This window comes from Diadema antillarum, unplaced genomic scaffold, assembly GCF_040938485.1.
Source record: "Diadema antillarum isolate AM-2024a unplaced genomic scaffold, OU_Dant_1.0 scf00000065, whole genome shotgun sequence".
Taxonomy (NCBI): Eukaryota; Metazoa; Echinodermata; class Echinoidea; order Diadematoida; family Diadematidae; genus Diadema; species Diadema antillarum.
The window spans coordinates 3,498,472-3,517,989 of record NW_027270954.1 but is presented as its reverse complement, the minus strand read 5'-3'; the positions used below and the strand labels follow the sequence as shown (position 1 = coordinate 3,517,989).

The 19,518-nt window shown below is 40.8% G+C and overlaps 2 protein-coding genes across 2 annotated transcripts in view; both read right to left on the bottom strand.

Annotated features, from left to right (window-relative positions):
* LOC139716475 (uncharacterized) overlaps nt 1-19,518 on the bottom strand; it is a 147,148-nt gene that overhangs the window by 126,868 nt on the left and 762 nt on the right. The window lies entirely within an intron of this gene.
* Nucleotides 1,085-5,357, bottom strand: LOC139716478 (uncharacterized). The gene has a single exon (XM_071628022.1). It carries the CDS (start codon nt 5,276-5,278, stop codon nt 4,394-4,396), a length of 885 nt encoding a protein of 294 aa, XP_071484123.1. The 5' UTR covers nt 5,279-5,357; the 3' UTR covers nt 1,085-4,393.

Genomic DNA, 19,518 nt, shown 5'->3' with positions numbered 1-19,518 from the left:
GTTCGCTGACCAGCAGACCATGCTCAGCCATAACATTACAAACTGCTATCAATAAACTGACCTCTCCATCAACTGTCGGCTCAATAAATTCCACAAGCATTTTGTGAAAAGAGACAGGAATGCGACCATGAACAGGAAAAAAGATATTGTCAAAAGAACCACATCTAATCAATGTACAATGATATGCCCTGTGTCAAGGTAGTTCAAAATTCCTCTTCCCATGGCTCTAAACTCTCATTTTAAAGTGTTCAAACAAAAAACTTATCACTTGGCAGTGGCATAGCTATAAAAACATACAGTTTGGGATGATAAAGACATCATGAAAAATCCAAAGGGAGTAAACAAAGATGAAGTATGATTAGTGTAAATTCATCTGTTGACAGTTTGTATTTTTTGTTTGGGTGTAGTTCTTAGAGAGTATCTTATTTGAATGAAGATGAAATTAGGTCAGATTAACCTACAATTATCTATGATTCATGGCTGTGAGTATGCTTTACAACAGTACCTGATTAATTTCCATTGTCTGCATTTTGGCCTTTGTGTGATTAATTCAATATTCACAAACCCCCTATCAAAAATAATAACCTGGGCAGGGATCACTGCATTTGTTCTGCTCAAAACATGTTAGAAATCGATCAATTCTTCAGCAAATCAAATTTGTCCCATTGCACACGTAACAAAGACATCCTTTATGTTACATCAACATAATCATTATGCATAGGAGAAAATGGGTCAATAAACACATAAACTAAATGACATCAATCCATGGCCATCAAATTTTGTGAAAAAAACAAGGAATCTCAAATGCAGTACATGTATGCACACTTTCTACATCTCTGCTTACATTCACTGTGCAGCAAATCTCGATTAGATTGTTTCTCCAGGCTATGCTACTCTCTTGAAAAGGAGACATCACCTGACAGTGACACCTTACACATGATCAAATATGTAGGCCTATAGCTAAAATCATATAATATGAAGGCCTATAGATAAAATTGTATAATATGTAGGCCTATAGCTAAAATAGAAAGATTAAATGAGAACTTACCTGTTTGAAATTTGATCTTTATTTTACGAGGGAGTTGTAGGAAGAGAATACATTGAGAGACCCGCTTTGCGCACGCGCAGTCATTTTTCGAAGCATCAAATGTGGCTGCTGGATATCTGAAAGATTATGGAGAACTTAGCTTCAAGTTAGAAACTTTGGGAGGGAGAGGAGGGAATGTATTCTCTTCCTACAACTCCCTCGTAAAATAAAGATCAAATTTCAAACAGGTAAGTTCTCATTTAATCTTTCTATTTTACTTCTGGAGTCTCCGAAAGAGACTACATTGAGATTTTGAAGCCCAGCAGCCATATTTGTAAGAAAGATAACAGAAATGACTATGAATTGTCATTTACCAAAAAGGGTAAATTGTTTACCTCGTCTGGTCATTTCTTTAGTAGAGCAGTTGTGAGACACTTGCTCCCATCATCGAGCAAGGGTTTGCTGTAGAACTTTCTGAAAGTCTTTTCATTCGTCCAGCCTGCCTTCTCAAGGATAAACGAAACTGGTAAGTCTGCTCTGTGTGCAGCTGACGTCGCAGCTGCTCTTGTTGAGTGAGCCTTATATTTTGAAGTGTCGATTCCTGCCGCTGTCATAACATCTTTGATCCACCTGGAGATGGTTTGTGACGTAACTTTTGCATGGGGTCTGCGAAAACTAATAAAGAGCCGACGCTCTTGACCTCGAATTTCCTCAGTCCTCCGTATGTAGGCTTTGATGTAGTTGACAACGCACAATCGACGATCTGGAGGGTAGGCTCTCATGCTCAGTGTGTAGCCAGCGTTTCCCGGTCTATTTTGTTTCAGTAACTCGCTGAAATGAAATGTAACTGATGATCCCTTGAGTATCATGTTGTCCAAATTCAGGAGCTGCAACGACTGTGCTCGCTGTGTTGAGATGAGAGCCATGAGCATGCATAGTTTTTTGGTGAGATCTCGTAGGCTCAGTGCATTTGCCGGTGACAGCTTTCTGAGATAACAAAACACAATATTTACATCCCAAGTATCTACATAGCGAGGTCTTGGGGTTCGGAGATGGAAAACTCCCTTCATAAATCTTGATATCAAAATGTTGTTCCCAACTGTAGAGGCACCATCCTCAAGAACTAGGAATGATGCGAGCGCACTTCTTGCTGTGTTGAGTGCATTGTATCCAAGACCTCCTACATGAAAAAGCTCACTAAGAAATTCTAAAACAAACTGAACACTAGAGTGAAGATGGCTTTTCTTCTTACTCTTGCAAAAGTCTTTCCACTTCTTTATGTACACACAATATTGCTTCTGGGTAGAGGCTCTCCAAGAAGCGGCCAAAATGTCCACAATTTCCTTCTTTAGTCCTGTCCTTTCGAAGGGCTGCCGCATAACCTGCAACAGAGAAGATCAATTCGATCATACAAGGGATGTGGTTCATGCGTTACAGGTTGCGTTAATAGGTTCCTACTCCTTGTAATTAGCACTGCTTCACCCTTTAACATCCTTTTCAGCTTAGGAAACCATGCCTGTGTGGGCCAATTTGGCACTACCATTATGCCTTCAGCTCTATCTGTCCTAATTTTTTGAAGACATCTTGGGATGAGACAGAATGGGGGAAAGGCATAGAATTTGAATTCTCCCCAATCCAACGTAAATGCATCTACGGCTTCTGCATTTGGATCTGGCAACCAAGTGACATATCTCTCAAGTTGGTTGTTTAGTCTGGACGCAAAGAGATCAATGTCTGGAAGCCCAAAAACTGAAACTAGTTTGTTAAAGGCTTGCTTGTTAAGCATCCATTCATTTCGGTCACTGAACTTTCTAGACCTGCTGTCTGCCTCAGTGTTCTCACTCCCTGGAAGGTGTGCTGCAGTAACCCAAATATTACGTTCCATGCACCACCTCCAGATGTCTCTAGCTGCACTGTCACAGTCCTTGGACTTAATACCCCCCATGTTATTCAAATAAGCAACTGCTGTTGTGTTGTCTGACCTAAGGAGGACATGAACATCATGTAAAGAAGAGCAAAAGGACTTCAGTCCAAACCCGGCTGCCAATGTTTCCAGGTAATTGATATCATTCTTTCTAGCTCTTTCCATTTCAAGATCGTTCCATCTGCCTCCCGTTTCAATGGACAGATTTGTGGCTCCCCAACCAAGCCCACTAGCGTCTGTACGCAGCTCAAGTGTAGGTCTGTTACGCTTAATTGGTGCACACTCCTCAAAGACATGATTAAACCACCATTTGAGCTCTTCTTTCCCTTCTAATGACAGCTTCATAGGTCTGTCAAAATGGCCTTTGTTAGCTTTAAGGGCGGCAATTTTGTCACGTTCTAGGCATCTGTAGAAAAGAGGGCCATGTTGGACTCCAGGGAAAGTAGCTATTATCTTCCCGATAACATGTGACACCTGCCTGATTGTGGGTCTAGTATTGTCAAGCAAGTCTGAACAGACTGTGATAATGTCCTGCATTTTCTCTTCTGGCAGGGAGATAGTCATATCACCAGTGTGCAGCTTAAACCCTAGGAAAGTGAGCTCTTGTTGGGGTTCTAGCATAGATTTCTCCTCGTGGACTACGAAACCTAGTTCAGACAGGAGATTTGTGGTTGCACGTACAGCCTCCTTTGCTTGTTCTACTGACTCACCGATAATGAGAGTATCATCAAGGTAGCCTAGTACTATGTGCCCCATTTCTCTCAGTGTAGCGAAAACAGGTTTCATGAGCTTGGTGAAAAGTCTGGGCGCTGTGCTGAGCCCATTTGGTAGGACTTTGAACCTGTAAAATTTCCCTTGCCATGGAAATTTCAAGAATTTTCTGTGTTCAGTGTCAATTGGGATGGAGTAGTAAGCATCTCGGAGGTCGACTGAGGCTAGGAAATCTCCTGGGGAGATTAAAAGGGCAGCTGTATGAATGTTATCCATTTTGAAGTGTTGTACGCTCACACACTTGTTCAAATCTGTCAAATCAAGTATTAGTCGTACACCCCCATTTTTCTTGGGTCGTGTGAAAATGTTTGAGAGAAATTCTCCTTCTTCATGACCACATTCTTCGATAACATTCTTAGTCAGTAAGCTTGCGATCTCTCTGTCAATACAAGCTGAATTGTGCTGGTTTGGTTTGTATTGAATGAAGGGCTTATCCCTCCTAGGGGGCATACATGCTTCTCCAAATTCAATTTTGTAACCCCTGATTGCTGCCAAAATAAATGGATCAGCTGTGATTTGGCACCATCGCCTGTAAAAAAGCCTCACTCGACCTCCGACTGCCACTGGAGCTTTCTTTGGAATACATTGCACACACGTACAAATACATTGGGGAAAGCAGGTATGATGATGATGTGAATCGAAACTACCTACCTCTTTGGGTATGCTGGTAGTTATTTCTTGCGCTGCATTGGAGGCCTGTGCTGTGGAGCCTGTTGTGGGGGGCGGCTCGCTGTGCGGGGTGGTGGCTGCTTGCTGTGACCCCACTGTGGGCGCTGACCTAAAAAAGGCCTGCTACTACCGCCGGCTGTTGGTCTGTGTGTTGAGGCAGCTGAACTTGCAGTCCAGCCAGCACTTCTGTATTGTCGCTTGGAGAAAGCAGCTCCCCTGTACGGGTGGTACGTGCTAGACTGTGGCCGCGAAATTGGGTTTCTCATCACTCCTGATGCAGCTTTCTGCTCCTCTTTGAGATCTTTCATTCTCTTTCCCAATTCATCTCCGAATAGGAATTTAGTGACGGGAGTGGAAGGTTTGCAAAGATGAGAGTAAGTGGCTGCCATGTCCGGCTTGATAAGCTCTTTCCTCAACGAATTGAGTTCAAAATTGGCATTGCACAGCAACGCCAATGCGTCCTGCTGTGTGTCAGTCAGCCGAGGTGATGGGAAGGACTGTATTAGCGCGCTCAGGCCCTTCGTCAGCGACTTCTGCACACGCTGTAACTTGGCATCTCTACTGCGTGTGTGTTGCGGTAGGTTATCCCAGATCGGGCCGTTCACCTTCGGTGTAGCGAGGTAAACACAGTTGCTTGGGGCTGGATACTTAGATGCCGTCTCTTCCAACACTTTTTCTTCTAGCGGGTGGCTTATGAGGTAAGTAGTAGAGCTGGCTAAGTCCTCGTCTACCGGTAGTCCTGTATCACCCGGCTTGGCAAATTTTGCTGCGAGAACGGGAATTTCTTGCACGTCTGCCGCGTCTGACGCAAAATCGCCTTCTTCTCTGTTGGCTTCGCCCGTGTCACGCACGTGCGGCTCCCCGCACTGTTGAAAATCAGTTTCCATAGGAATTTCACACTGTCCGGCGCTGTGCGCCTCATCGTACGCCACAAAATGGCGCGATGCCGGTTTCGGCGGCGTGGAGTTTACACTGGGCAGCGCGTCGACCACTTTACTCAGACGACTTTCCAGTCTCGATAGTCTGTCCTCGACATCCGAGGATTTTTCGGCCGTCTTTGGGCCCTGCTTCGCTTGCGGCACTTTACCCGCCATGTTAGTACCGGAAACCGTGTCCGACTTAACTAGTTTCTTTTTTGGCTTGACTTTTTTGTCTGTCGGAGGGGAACGTTCTTCGCAAACAACGTTGATGCTTCCCACTGCGCCGGGCTTAGCCGGATGATGCAGCTGTTCTTTGAGCTGTTGTGCCTCCATCACCGTAGCCACCGCGTGACTTTCGTGGAATGAGGCCGCTAGAAAAGGTTGTGCTTGCCGCCTTGCTAAGCACCGAATATTCGTTGTACGATATAGGAAGATTGCGGAATCTAATTCCACTAACTGCTGGTTTCTAGAACCGTTAGTACCGCGAAAATGCGATAAAAGATCAGAATTTTCGACTGCGATAAGGGAACTACGTTCGAATACTCGTGCGTAGAAAAGCGATATGACTGCGCGTGCGCAAAGCGGGTCTCTCAATGTAGTCTCTTTCGGAGACTCCAGAAGTAAAATTATATAATATCTTCACTCCAATATTGAATTTCGTCTCTCTGAGATGCCCTGTGCTGGTTGATGAAGTCCTTTTTTCTCTTTTATTACCAGTTTTGGCCAGTCCAGAACGTTTTTGTCAAGCGCAACTGGCTATTGCTCTGTAGTTACGAAACTAATCGATATCACAATCGGCATCCCTACCAATCTGATCTCTCCCTTTAACTACACAAAAGAGATGAAAGCTGGAACCCCATCTAGTGGCCTCACATGAACCTTTTTTTTTTTCTTTCCCCCCCATCTCTGTATTTAATCCTCCCCCTTGAAAAAAAAAAAAACGAAAAGAAAACACACTTAATTTACAACCACAATCATGTCAGCTCTCATTTTCCCCCGCACATAGCACACATGCAGGACTCCCTCGCCCATTCACAATGTGCCTAATGTGATGAAGTTCATGAGGCAAACACAAACTGCACCGGTCATAATAGGTCGTGGCTCCTATTCTACACGACGTCCCCGGCAACCGCGCTGGCACACGCTCGCACACACCATTAAAATTCATGATAGCGGCCGCGTCTCATCCCTGGACTGTGGACTGATTCTGCCGGGGGAGTTCACCTCCTGGAAGCTGCCCCCCTGAAAATTGGATTCATGGATTCATGGAATGCAGTGCCACGGGTAAAATCAATCGGCAAGCCAAACTCGACTTGGAATGCTGTTTGGATAAGAGATTCGCGTGTCAACGAGTCCTTTACTTTTCATGAGCTCTACAAACGACTAATGCCCTCGAAAAATAGAAAAGAAAAATTCTCCAAAAGCTAACAATTATTTGAAAAGGTCAATTCTTTTGACTAAAATCTACCAAAAAGGAGAGGGTAGATTTTGCCAGGACTATCAAACATTTTACACCTATATCTACAACTAACACTTTTCTTTTCAGAGAATGATCCTTTTGCTCTATTTGAGATACCATTACAATTACGAACAGCTACATACCATTTTGAAATACAACAAAGTTAATTCTGTATCAGACAAGCATTATCTATATCTTTCTCTTGTATGCCACTTCCCTTTAGGTTGTCATACTAAATCTACTTGTCTTATGAACTGAACTGATTATAAGTTAGAGTCTGTGCATATTGAACACAAATGAAGCAAAAAATACTTGTTTTATTTATTTAAGAACACTTCATTTTCCTCCAAGCTGTTTTGTCAAAACCTGCCATGAATCAATGAATGAATTTTGCAATATGAGGAATCTATATCAATACCTTCCAAGAATGAACAACACTCAAATCTTGGCTTATTATTTCTGTGAGAGACTGAAATGAGTCTCAGAAATTTTTAAAGCAAAGTTTGAGAGTGACTACAAAGGACATCAACAAGTAATGATCATAAAATTTTGGCAAGTGAACGTTACTCCACTGCCTGCAGACAGAGGGGAAAAAAGCAAACAAAAGACCACGGTGCCAGAAAAATCAGCCTCCACTTGACTTCCCTAATCCATCACAATATCTCTCTCGCAACTGACATTGTCCAATAGTGTCAAAGAGTTTAAATCTTGTTATGTTTGGTTCAGAGTGGGAAGTTGTCAGTTTGGCCAGCCATTTGTGTCCTCTGTAAATGTCTCCACAAAACAAATTCATTTCGCACTGTGCATCATCATAATGCGCAAAAAAAAAAAAAAAAAAAAAAAAAAATCAAGCCTGGAAGCAAATCTGGTACCCTTTCCATCAACAAAGGAATTGCACAATGTCTATCATGCTGAGTTACACCGGAACGTCAACGTGAATAGTAAGAAAGTTGAGTAACACCACTGGGTGTTCAACTTTGTTCAGCAGGTAGGTGAATGCTGCCCTCAATCACAAAGCACAGTTGAATTGAAGGATAGCTTTTCAGGTTATCAGACACTCTGTCTACTTCCGTTTTGTTCCTTTTTCCCTCCCTTTTCTGTCAGTGAACCTCTCTGGATAATATCATTATTAACACTTACTACCTTCTCCCATTCCAAACATTAGCTTTACAGACTTTTGTCGGTTAAATGTACTGCAAACGAGAACTCTATTGTGGTGCAGTCAGCAAAAGCTGTCCAGAATGCGACATTGTGGATGAGAAGATATCGCTTTGGTAATGCAGCGGGTTGGAAAATGGGATCAGCGAGGAGAGTTGAGAACCAAACACACACATGTAAACATAGCAGGCTGCCAATGCTTTCTATCATAAAATTTGTCAAATCTTCTAAAGAAAAGATCTATGCCCAGTTTTTCATCTTATTATCTCTCATACTTTTGGGGGGAAGACCATATCACATCTCTCTTGCCAGATAGGACACCGTGTTACCGGCAATGTACATCTACCTGCCTTACTGTACACTGATCAATCCAGACAGGATTAATTCTGACCGCATAACTGGGCTCAGAAGAAAGATTACATCAGTTAAATATCATTCCTCTTTTCTTCCAAAGGGAGCAAGGAAATACCCTGGGAGAACCAATGTTGATACATTCAAAAACTTATACAAAATGAGAGGAATTCTGCCAAGATTATTCCTCACACCAGATCTGGTGTTTTCCAAATGTGTGACCAGCAATGCTGATGGTATGGGTCTTTATTTTACCTTTTACACAATTTTTGATGAACTCAACAAGTATTTTGGGAGATGTAAGGTACACAAATCTTATGAGATGGCCTCAGCCCTCTTGACTAACATCCACTGGAGATTCTTCAACTAGGATTGATGCTGTAATTTGACATAATGCAACAATACCTCAACTCTTGTTGGTGGTATGGTTCACATAAACATTTTGGATTTGGTAGAGCTATTGAAGATGCCCACATTATAAACTGAGCATTTCAACATTCTGGTTTACCTTCATTATTTTATTTATCAATTCATTCTATTCTTTTTTTTAGGGGGGCCGGAGGGGTTCTTTTTGGAGTTGTTAATGCCTCTTCTATGGGAACTTGGTGAGGCCTTGTGAAAGTTTATGTGGAAATAAAAATCTCATAGAAAATTGCTAATGACAGCATGAACACAGATAAGCAATGCTAGGCCATGTACAATGCAGCATATTATTCCATAAATTCCTTCTTCTCATGAAGGCAAATAATTTCTTCTTCATTCTCCTTCAAATGTTTTGAGACCACCAATAATAGTCAATAGAAATTACTTCTTGCAATGTCTTATCCTGCAAGAAAGACATTTTCAGTATTTGTTATAATTGTACAAAAAGGTTTTATCAAATAGAGCAAAGTCAATCCTTCCAATCCACCCCCTGTTGACACGAGTACCAAGTTGGAAGTCCAATGAATTGAAGGCAACGACATTCCATGAATTTCATCGAAAAAAAAAAATGATTGAATACATACCCTGAGATGCTTTGGTATTGGCTCGATGAAGATTTCCATGCTTCGCAGCAGCAAATGTAGATTCCGAATTTAAAAACCATGCAAATTCAACAGCAAAAGTTGGAGATCAAAGACGGAGATTGGAGAAGTCCTCTGCTTGGTTTCCATCACAAGGTCTGAGATGAGACGAGAAAGAGGCACTTCACTTTGCCACGAGCCATGCTGGAGGTAATTCTGAGGGCTATATAAAGGTCCACAGGATTACTGGTGGGCTAATAATAACCAACCATCTTCAAGAAACTAATGATGCCTGTCCAGAGAAGTTTTTGATCCTCCTTTTGACCCACTCCGTCTCCAGGGGGTTTAAGGTTGAGGGAGTGTAAAAAGAAAAGTTCAGAAGACTTTTTGAGGGATGCAGGCAAGGGAAGAAGAAAGTGGAGAAAGAGCCAACAGATGAAAACTTGCATCCAAAACAATGACGTTACACCTCGCGAGAGAGAAAGAGAGTGAGAGAGAGATGGAGAGGTGTACGAAGGGCACCCATGTCAAGTGTCTTGAATTGAAGAGCCAAGCATGAGATATGCTGCTGGCACTGGGCTGGTCGCCTCTGAGAGAAAAGCTGCTCTGATGATGTAAACCGAAGCAAACTCAAAACTTCTCATGAGCGGGGAAAATGTGCCCGCAACCACCGACTGACAACACTCGAAGTGAAGCACCCCCAGTCCATGCACCTTCACTGTGCCCCCACAGATGATCGCCGCGGAGACGCTGCCAAGCGGAGCGTGAAGTTCTCCATTGTGATATTTTGTGGCCATCCACCGCTAGCTAGCTAACTCCACTTCTCCTAGTGCTTGCTCTCTCCTTCTCTCTTTTCTCAGGCAATCTAATCTTGTCATATATCCTTGTAGCTCCCAGACATGAGCTGGGCTTATCCTTACAAATGGCTGTGTTTATTAATGAAGTGTCTAGAAATGCAAGGGATTACCCAAGCTAGATGATGGGATATTTTATTTGACTGTTATTACTCATTATTTTGTGAAAAAAACAGCTGAGAAACAGCTGAGAGTTTGATGACCAGAAAAGAAAACATTTCAGAAGAGGGCATAGACACGTGGGAAAATTAATCCTTAGAACAAATACAAGAGAATGAAAAAGAAAGAAAGGTGAAACAAAGAAGGGGAAAAGAAAACAGTTTGCTTGATTTACTGTACCCTGAAACTCCCTCAGACAAATATGACTTCAAACACCCCTTTAGTGTGTGGACTTCACAGATAGAACAGCCCATTCACTATCTCACAATCTGAGGCCTGTCATTGGCCAAGTGGCTAGTCATGTTTATGCATAAGCAATAGTTGGCCACAGAATGTGCTGTCTGTAAAGCCATTCATAACAGAGTTGCTCCTAGTCTAAAAGACCAGACCCTTTTACCAGAAGCACAAACCAACCTGTAGAAACACTACACAATATTCTTTTAAAGCTAAAAGCAATCACCCCATTATATTTCCAAATCTATTAGATTTTGATGACAGCTTACAATTCTTCACTTTTATAAAGTTTTGTAGATAATAATCATCCTCAATTTCAAAAAGCGATATCTGAGGATATATTTGTCAGACTAACACAGGGCTTCCTGAGATGTCTGTTCGCTGTGAGTCACACTTGTCCTCCACTGCTTCCAAACAGAGAAAAAGGAATATCATGTTGAGTTTTTGTGGAGGTTCCTAATATTTGGCAGGGTAATTGAAGGTCATTCGCAGCTACTGCAGGCATGGGAGATGGTGGAAAACCTTGACGACTGCACTGAGGACTAGTCAGTAATGAGTAATAGATTTTTCCTATTTTTCTGACTGGGAGTAAGACAGTTTATCAAATTACGTTAATTTTACATGGCATTTTTTTTTCATTGACAAACCTTCTGACAGTGAGCACTGGCAATAATCAAATTCTCCTCTTGTCTGGAAAATGAGGGAGTCTCACATCAACTTGCTGCCTGCATGCTCCTTCGACTGCCTGAAAACTAATTCAGACATGGTCACACAAATCCATCATTTTCTCCAAGCATGGCATTAATTATTGCCACTGTAAGGGTTGGCATTAATTGCACACAATTTTATATCAGTATCTTACGGACTGAAGTATTCAGAGAATGTGGTTGTCTAGATGGCAATATATTTGCATGATTGCCTAATAAATGAATTGCTCACACATTTGACAATGATTATCATTAATGTAACTGAAATTACACTTCCTTGCTCTACACTGAATTTGATAACACCATAAAGAATAATTTTTGCACAATGATAGGATGTTACAAAAATGTTGCACTATATTCTCTGTCACATGATGTATCATATTACAGGATTTAAGACCCCACAGATAAACAACCACTCACTTATTGAGCAAAATGGACATGTGTATAGAAACTCGGGCAGCGATCAGTTCACTGAACTCGCCCACTCTCGCTTACGTAAGTAGGCAGATACAAGAGCCCTTCTTGATTTCCCCTCTCAACAGACAAAATACAAACAGCGTCAATGAACTGGTCGTAGCCTAACACACCATTCTGGAAAGGACTTCGTACAAATAGGAGGCCATTTTTGCAGCCCATTCATGCCAAAGCCTCGTTCACCCTGGCATGAATGGAAAGGAAGCGATAAGGAAAAACACTTTGCGCGATTCAAAACTTTTAGCACTCGCTCGTAAAGAACACTTCAGAGAAGTGGCACCTGCATCTGAGAAAGAACCACTTTACTCATTTCACTGCCCTCTCTTCTCTCTCCCTTTCATCTTCTTTCAAGATTTCTCTGAAAATTGGGGAGAATGCAGAGGTGCCTCTAACAACAACATAAATAAAAAATCTCTTATTGCTGTTTTTCTTTCCTAAAAGGGCAAATTTCGATTCAGACTTTAGAATACACTTGATTACAATCATTCATGTTATTTTATCAAGCATACATCAACAACTATAGCACACATGAGTAGCGGGTACTATGAATGTATGTACTGTACTGTGCTTGTTAACAACTTATCAATGATGGATCTGAAAACTAAAAAGACTTGTGAGTAGAGAATGCACAGTTCTAAACGATTCCAAAGTGGATTTACTGGATTCTTTTTCAGCAGTTTATAGTATTTTCCTTCATGAGATGCTCTACCCCAACATGAAAGGCAGCAGAAGCAATATAAGCAGATCCAATGTCTGAAAAATGAGGGTAGAGATGAATTACAGTTAGTCATACGAAGATGATTAAAAATAAATCTATATATCACTCAAATGAGGCAAAACTCCTCATAAATGCATGCATAAAACATGCATCAGAATAAATATGCTGGCTGCTGATGCTAAAAAAAAGAAAAGAAAAGAAAGAAAAAAGAATCATGATGAAACTATGAAAGGGATTGCATATGCACAATAGGTCTGCACGCGTTGTAACCGCAATCAGCCTCACTTGTTGCATGAGCACGGGACCGGGCGAACTCAGCCGCCGGCAGTGACGGTCTTCTCTATTTCTATGGTAGCTGATTTGCAGCTCACAAAACGGACGGGGGGAAAAAAAGCATGCAGATGATAAACAAAGCCTGAAGCTTGTCCTAACCACACAAACACATGAATCATATACACCAATCACCAATACAGTAATGGCAAGACGAATATTATTTTTTGGTCCTCGATTTCCCCTTGTTATTATTCATTAGTACCGTACCCACTGCACATTCTGGCCATTTTTTCCCCAAAAACTTTTTATCTTTTATTATCCTTTGCCATGGCAATGACAAACACAATATAATAATCCCCAGAAGTGGGAAGAGAAAATAAAAGATTCCACTTGGATTTCAAGCCCGGAGCATGCCATTACGGGCACGAGAATTGATTTCCTTTATAATAACTGGATAATGCCTGAGTTATGCACGTTCCTCATTGCTTAATAATTACTGGTTTGTGTGCTGGAGGGTATCGGGGTGTAGGGAAAAAATGGTGCTTTGTTAGATTAGATATGGCTTGAGTAGTCTCTATGGAGAATTTATTGTAATGTTTCCATGTGCGCATCCGAGTGTACATTTCATTACACTTGGCAGTGACGTAGTCCAAGTTTATTTCATTGCGCTCTGGGGCATACTTCACCTCAGTACATTAAGTTCAAGAAATTCATCATCTGAAAACAACATAATAGGAGCTGGATATGATGGACTAGAAGCGATGGTGGTGATTCACTACAAAGAAGACTGGATTATTTAAAAGATTACGCTATAGATATTTGACTTACAATTACAGAGATGTAACAGATGAGGTATGAAATACATATTGGCACTTTCATATTCTATGCTTGTCCAAAAGATAGGAAGAATGAAATTTTTGCCTGCTCATGACAAAAATAACAAATATGGAGCTGTCAATGCTGAAAAAATGGCAACATAATTTGCATTAACATGACACAGATGATACATGTCACTCGAGTTATCGACATCGAAGTTATACATATTGATCGAACATGGTAATGTAACGACGCTAGCAAATTCTCCATTGGGTTTTCTTCAAAGTGCCTCTCTTGACAAGTGACATATAAATTCATGAGTGTGCTTGGAGAAGGATCAAGCACATTACATTTCTGCATATTTTCCAGTTTTTACAGGAAAGGTTGATTCGTGCATTGTTTTGTTTTGTAATTCAAACTGAATATGTAAATGACATCATCAGCATGAGACCAACATTTTGAGATTACTGGAAGTCCCATTCACCCACACTTGAAAATGATGGATTTTTAAAATCAATTTTGCAACATGATGCGGAAAACCATGAATGTAAAAAAAATAATAATAATTCTCATGATACATGTATCCTATGCATCGCAATGAAAAAAAAAATTTACAGCATGATTTTTTTTTTAACTTTTGTGACTGCTTGCCTTGTGCAGCACGTGGTAACAGCACATGAAGAACATCAATATATAATATATTTTAATCCCATAATGCAACATGCTACACTAGGTCTGCAAACTTCAGGACCCAGGGTCATACTCTGGTCATTGTTAAGGAATGCACAGTTTAGCGATTTAGATTGCTTCCCTTATTTGCTGTGTGTGAGAAGGTTGGCAAAAACAATTAATTTCACATCACAATGCAAAAATTGATGACTCCTGTATGCGAATGCGGATAATGGGTGCATACGATCAGGTGCATGCTTCTAAAACAGTTACCTACTTGTGACATTCTTGTCCATCATCACTTAAATCACTTCCTTCATGCTTTAAATTAACTGATCTTATGTAAAAGAAACATTCCTTTTCACTGGGAAAGTTTCCTCTAATCCCACATGAAGTCTTCAGCATTGCTTCTTACCAAATGTAGTTAAAACTGATGGCTAGTGAGCACCATGTATGGCAGCTAGTTGATTTCAGATTTAGTTGACCTTCAGCCCAAGGTCATCCACAGCTGGACCGAGGTGGGGAAACCCTCATCCTCAGCGCTGCTGTCTAATGTGATGAGTCATGTCATGGGGAATCAAGATGCAATTTGACGCTTGGTCTGTCACATCAACGTAAAATAGGCTAAATGGCTTTTGAAGTATCAATATTTCTGGGTCTGGCTGCTTTTAAAGGAAGCAGAAATTATGTTTGATAATGGCACACAGATTTCTTCTCATGTAAAAGTATTCCCTTTGTTTCAAAATAATTCCTTTTGTTCATCATTATATCAATTATCAAAATCACTGTTTCTTTAAGTGACACAAGAAGGCCTATAATAAAAATGCTTTGTGCATACCTAGAAATCAAAACATCAAATAAAATATATTTATATATTTGCCGTAATTGCTGCCTGCATTTTGGTAGTTGAGGAAATCCTTTTTATTTTTGAGATTTGTCTAAACATAAGAGCATTAATACTGCCTTTTCTGCAACTGATTTTTTTTCTTTTCTGAGCATGAAACAGTCAATACCCAAGAGCTCTGTATCAGACGATGAATTGCATTTAACTCTCATGTCAAGCTGGCTCTCGACCAACACAATCATACACCTATTTTAGTGCTTTGCTCTTTATCCAAACTTATGCACACCCACAAACTGCTAAATATATCATAGAAAGAGAGAAAGAGAGAGAAAAAAAGGACCTCAGATTTAATCTGAAAAATATATCGTGAAATGCCTTCCTGACATACAGAAACAGACAGAGCTGGGGACAAGGAGAAAAAGAGATTAAAAAAAAGGAAAAGGGACAAAAAAGAGAGAGTAATGGAATACCAGAGACTTGCTGCTTTTCCCAAATGGCTAATGAGTCACTTTTTTGTTAAGACGCAACCCAATCTAGCTGGGGGTGTACCCTACCTGCAGCTAGCGATGTAGCTTCGCCACGGTCTCGTGTCCTGGCCCAGTGCCGACCCTCCCAGGATCATGACTGGGCACGTTAATCGAACATAAACATTTACGTTGGCGACCCAGCTCAAACTTCGCAGCGCCCCATTTCCTGGCACTCCCTACATGCTCACATCAACAAATTATGAAATCTTTGCCCCGTGTAAGACCCGCAGTGGGAATTGCAGCGGTTTCAAATACTTTCGCCCGAGTGCGAGAGCATGAAAATGAACAATCGCAATGGGAATAACATAGAGGAGGGGGGAAAAAATAAAAAATACCTCTTTGAGGATTGGGCTACATCCTCTTCACTTATCAAAAAGCACATAAAATCAGTGTAACTCTACAAACCTAAACAAGCACATTACCTGTTTCTATAAAAGTCAATCAACTTTGGTTATAGGGACGGAAGTGACCTTGCATCTCAATTTGTAGCAAGTCCATGACAGGGCGGCATTTTGCTCATGTGCTCCAGTGGGGGTAACATTCAAGCACCGGGTGTTTTAAACATCCAAAGTCAGAGGCTGGAAAAGTGATGCTTCTGTAGCATTTAAAATGACATGCGGAGGAGGCTTACTTTCTTTTGAAGGGGTAAGGTACAGTCTAATCAGCCATCTAAATTCAAAGAAAATTCCCTTTGAACCCTGTACAGGATGTTTTCATTTTTGAGATCAAGTTGTCCAGTTTATTATGACTTACAATAAAAATCAAAATGCAAGTGAAATCTCTGTCTCTTTTCATTCTGCTCTTAAAGCAATCACATATATAACCTCTTGTGAAGGTTTGAAATTCCATCAAATTGTATTCAAAGATGACCCAAGGCTTGACATGTGTTTCATTCTCCTTCTTCTTTTAAAGTCCTGAACTCTGTAGTTGAAGATTTAGAATTGCAAGATAGTGTGCATGTCATTATTCATGAAAAGTTTGTCATATCTATCTGCAGATTTGTCATGCTTTCTGATGCTTTTCTCCAGATATTTCCCAAAGGCTTATGAAGTCAGCATCACACACAAAACTACAAGTTGACTAACCATATGTTACAATACATGCTCGAATGGAATGTTTTTACGTGTTTCTTTAGTGATCCATCATTCTGATGTTATACTTAGTGATTTCTGCTTGACAGCTACCAACAAGGCTTCCTCAATGATAGCTACTACCATGGAAGTGAAACTCAACTCCAGATTTAATATAACTTTCTAAAAAGAGCGCAAAGTGAAACAAACACAGCAGTAAAGGCTTTGTTGAAATTGAATAAGGAATAAGAAAGTTCCATCATTTGCATGTCACTCCCAAATTCCTACTGAACTAATCCCATGAACAGAATTATGTTATACATATTGATGATGTGAACAACTGCCAATTCCAGAAGCTAACTTCAAATTTGTTTGCTTGGTACAGACAACCAATATTTATCTCTCACCAAATATTACTTGGTGGTAAACTAGTGCTGCCACCTTTAACTCCCCTTCCATCATTCTCGTCACTCACTGATCTCCGGCTGCTAAAAATGCTGGTGGTGACGTTGACGACGAGAATGTGAGGAGAGAGAAATGTGGGAGGGGGTGGGGTGGAGAGAAAGAGGGGTGAGGGGGGAGAAAGGCCAGCGTGTCATTCAACCTCGCCTGCTTCCTGGGCTGGGCTCTCTGGAGAGGGAGGCATTGGCTCTGCACGGTGACTGAAGACCCTCGGAGATGCGGACTGGTCGAAGTGCCTCGTATATATTAGTGGCGGGGGCACATGGCACGGAATGAACCCTGCGTGCACACATCGCTCCAAACGAGGAAATCAGGTGAGAAGTTTGTCTCGCCCTTCTCTCATTTTCTGATGACGCTCGCATTTCCAATATCACACCCCTGAATGTCATGGCTTTCAGCAATACGATTTGCATGGAAAAAAATACAGTCTTAAACTCTTATTTCACCCTGCTGAACTTTACAGAAATGTCTTAACTCCAACTTCCAGGACAGGGTGTTGTTGGATTCCTGAACAAACAAAACATCTTGTTTGAATTTATCATCGAGGCAGAAGAAACTGGTATATTTATCAAATCTCAGAAGAATTACAATCCTTGCAAATGCATCGTAATATCTCCACTGGCATCTTATTCCTAAATGGAATATAATGTTTTAGATGAAAGCATTCAATCACAATACAGCTCATTATCTTTAATCAATAGCAGATATTACAGACTTGATCCCACCATGCACAGACTGATTTTTTATGCTAATTTTCCCTAAATGTCCGATCTTTTTCTTTTCTTTTGCTCACAGAAAAGAAGCGTTTTGGTAAACTTAACTTGTAGTATGGTAAAATCCCACTATAACACGATCCTTGAAACAGGCAAAATTGCATCAGCTGTCAAAAGACAATAAAATTATTACAGTTGAATTTGTTTCACTGTTTCAACCCACAAGGATTTTAGCTAACAAAGAGAGAGAGAGAAAAAAAAAAGATAAGCACCATATTCCATCAAGATTGCTGCATCACTTTTCCTGCACAGGAGAGACCGCAAGATCCACTGACCGAATGCAGCGATAAACCTTTACTCTCTTCCTCCCAACACACCTGGACTTTTTTCACTATTGCCAAACGCATGACCAGAGAGCAGTGCTGCATCATGTGGAGTAAATGTTGTTGCCATGGCGACACACAGAAACAATTACTTCTGCCTCATGATAAACTGATTCTCAAGGCCTCCTTCCAAGTTCACTGACCTGGAGTGAGGTCCCTGAACCCTTCTGCATGGTGGCGTTTCCCTGATAATTTGATCCAGGTATATTCTGATAGCAACAGATTTATTTATTCCAGCTTCCTGGAAAGACAATTCCTTCTCCCCAACTGATGTGGATCTGGAATCTGGTTAGCGCGCATTATTTTATCTGCACTAGGAACTAATATAGATACTTCGTGCAAACCAGCACAATGTTTGCTTTGCTGGCATCCTTTTCTCTCAGATCTACAAGGAATTGACAATCTTCTGAGCAAACTTTGCTCTCAGCAGTGAGTGGATTCTATCTTTAGACTTAAAGCTGGGCTGTGCTTTCATAAAAAAAACAACACAAAAAACAAAGAATTTCCTAATGCACTGACAGATGCCACTATACAAATTATATCATGAATTTATAGGACTTTCACATTGATTATCTATTGGTAAATAGCAACTGTAGTCCCAAAGACGATATATTTGACCTCGTGTCCCACTTTTCTTTCGACGAAGTTCTTCTAATTCCCCAGCAGGATTTCATCAAAGCGCAATTGTACCCTAAGTTCCATTCTAGGTCCACTGTTTTCTGACACGCAAAGTCAAGGTCTTCAAAATATGAAATGCCACATCTTTTGCCAAGCATGCTACCCCTTCGCACCCATAAGTTTCAAGAAAAGCAGGAAAGATAAATAGAAAGTATCATCTGGCCGATATCATATGATATGGGGGATCTTTTCAGCTGATGGTATCAAAGAAATATTGCACCTTATCTGCCACATGGTACTGTTCAAATCACATGGTAATCGTGCGTATTGAAGTTGTGTCATCATCTGTACAGCAAATACGTCCATTGTGGTGGGTAGAAACACTGGCTATAATTCTTCAAAGGGGAAGAGAGCTTGGTTTGCACACCTGAGGCCAATGTTTGCCGAGTCCTGTATTAATTGAGGTGACTCACTTTAATCTGGGTCATTAGACCGTGGGTACTCCTACACGAATCTGCACCTTGCCTTGTGCATGCTAACCTCAACATTTCAAAATTAACATGTCAAATGAAAAAAAAAAACCTATTTAAAGAAATCAAGTTTTTGTATCTTCTGGTTAAAAGTATCACCATGGTGTCATATATTTCCAGTCAAAGTTGACCGAGCTGTACATTGATACATTGTAGATTGTAAAATTGAGTCAAAACAATATGT

Bases quoted from the DNA above. Each gene is read 5' to 3' on its own strand.
- LOC139716478 (XM_071628022.1), bottom strand. From the start codon at position 5,278: ATGGAAACTGATTTTCAACAGTGCGGGGAGCCGCACGTGCGTGACACG.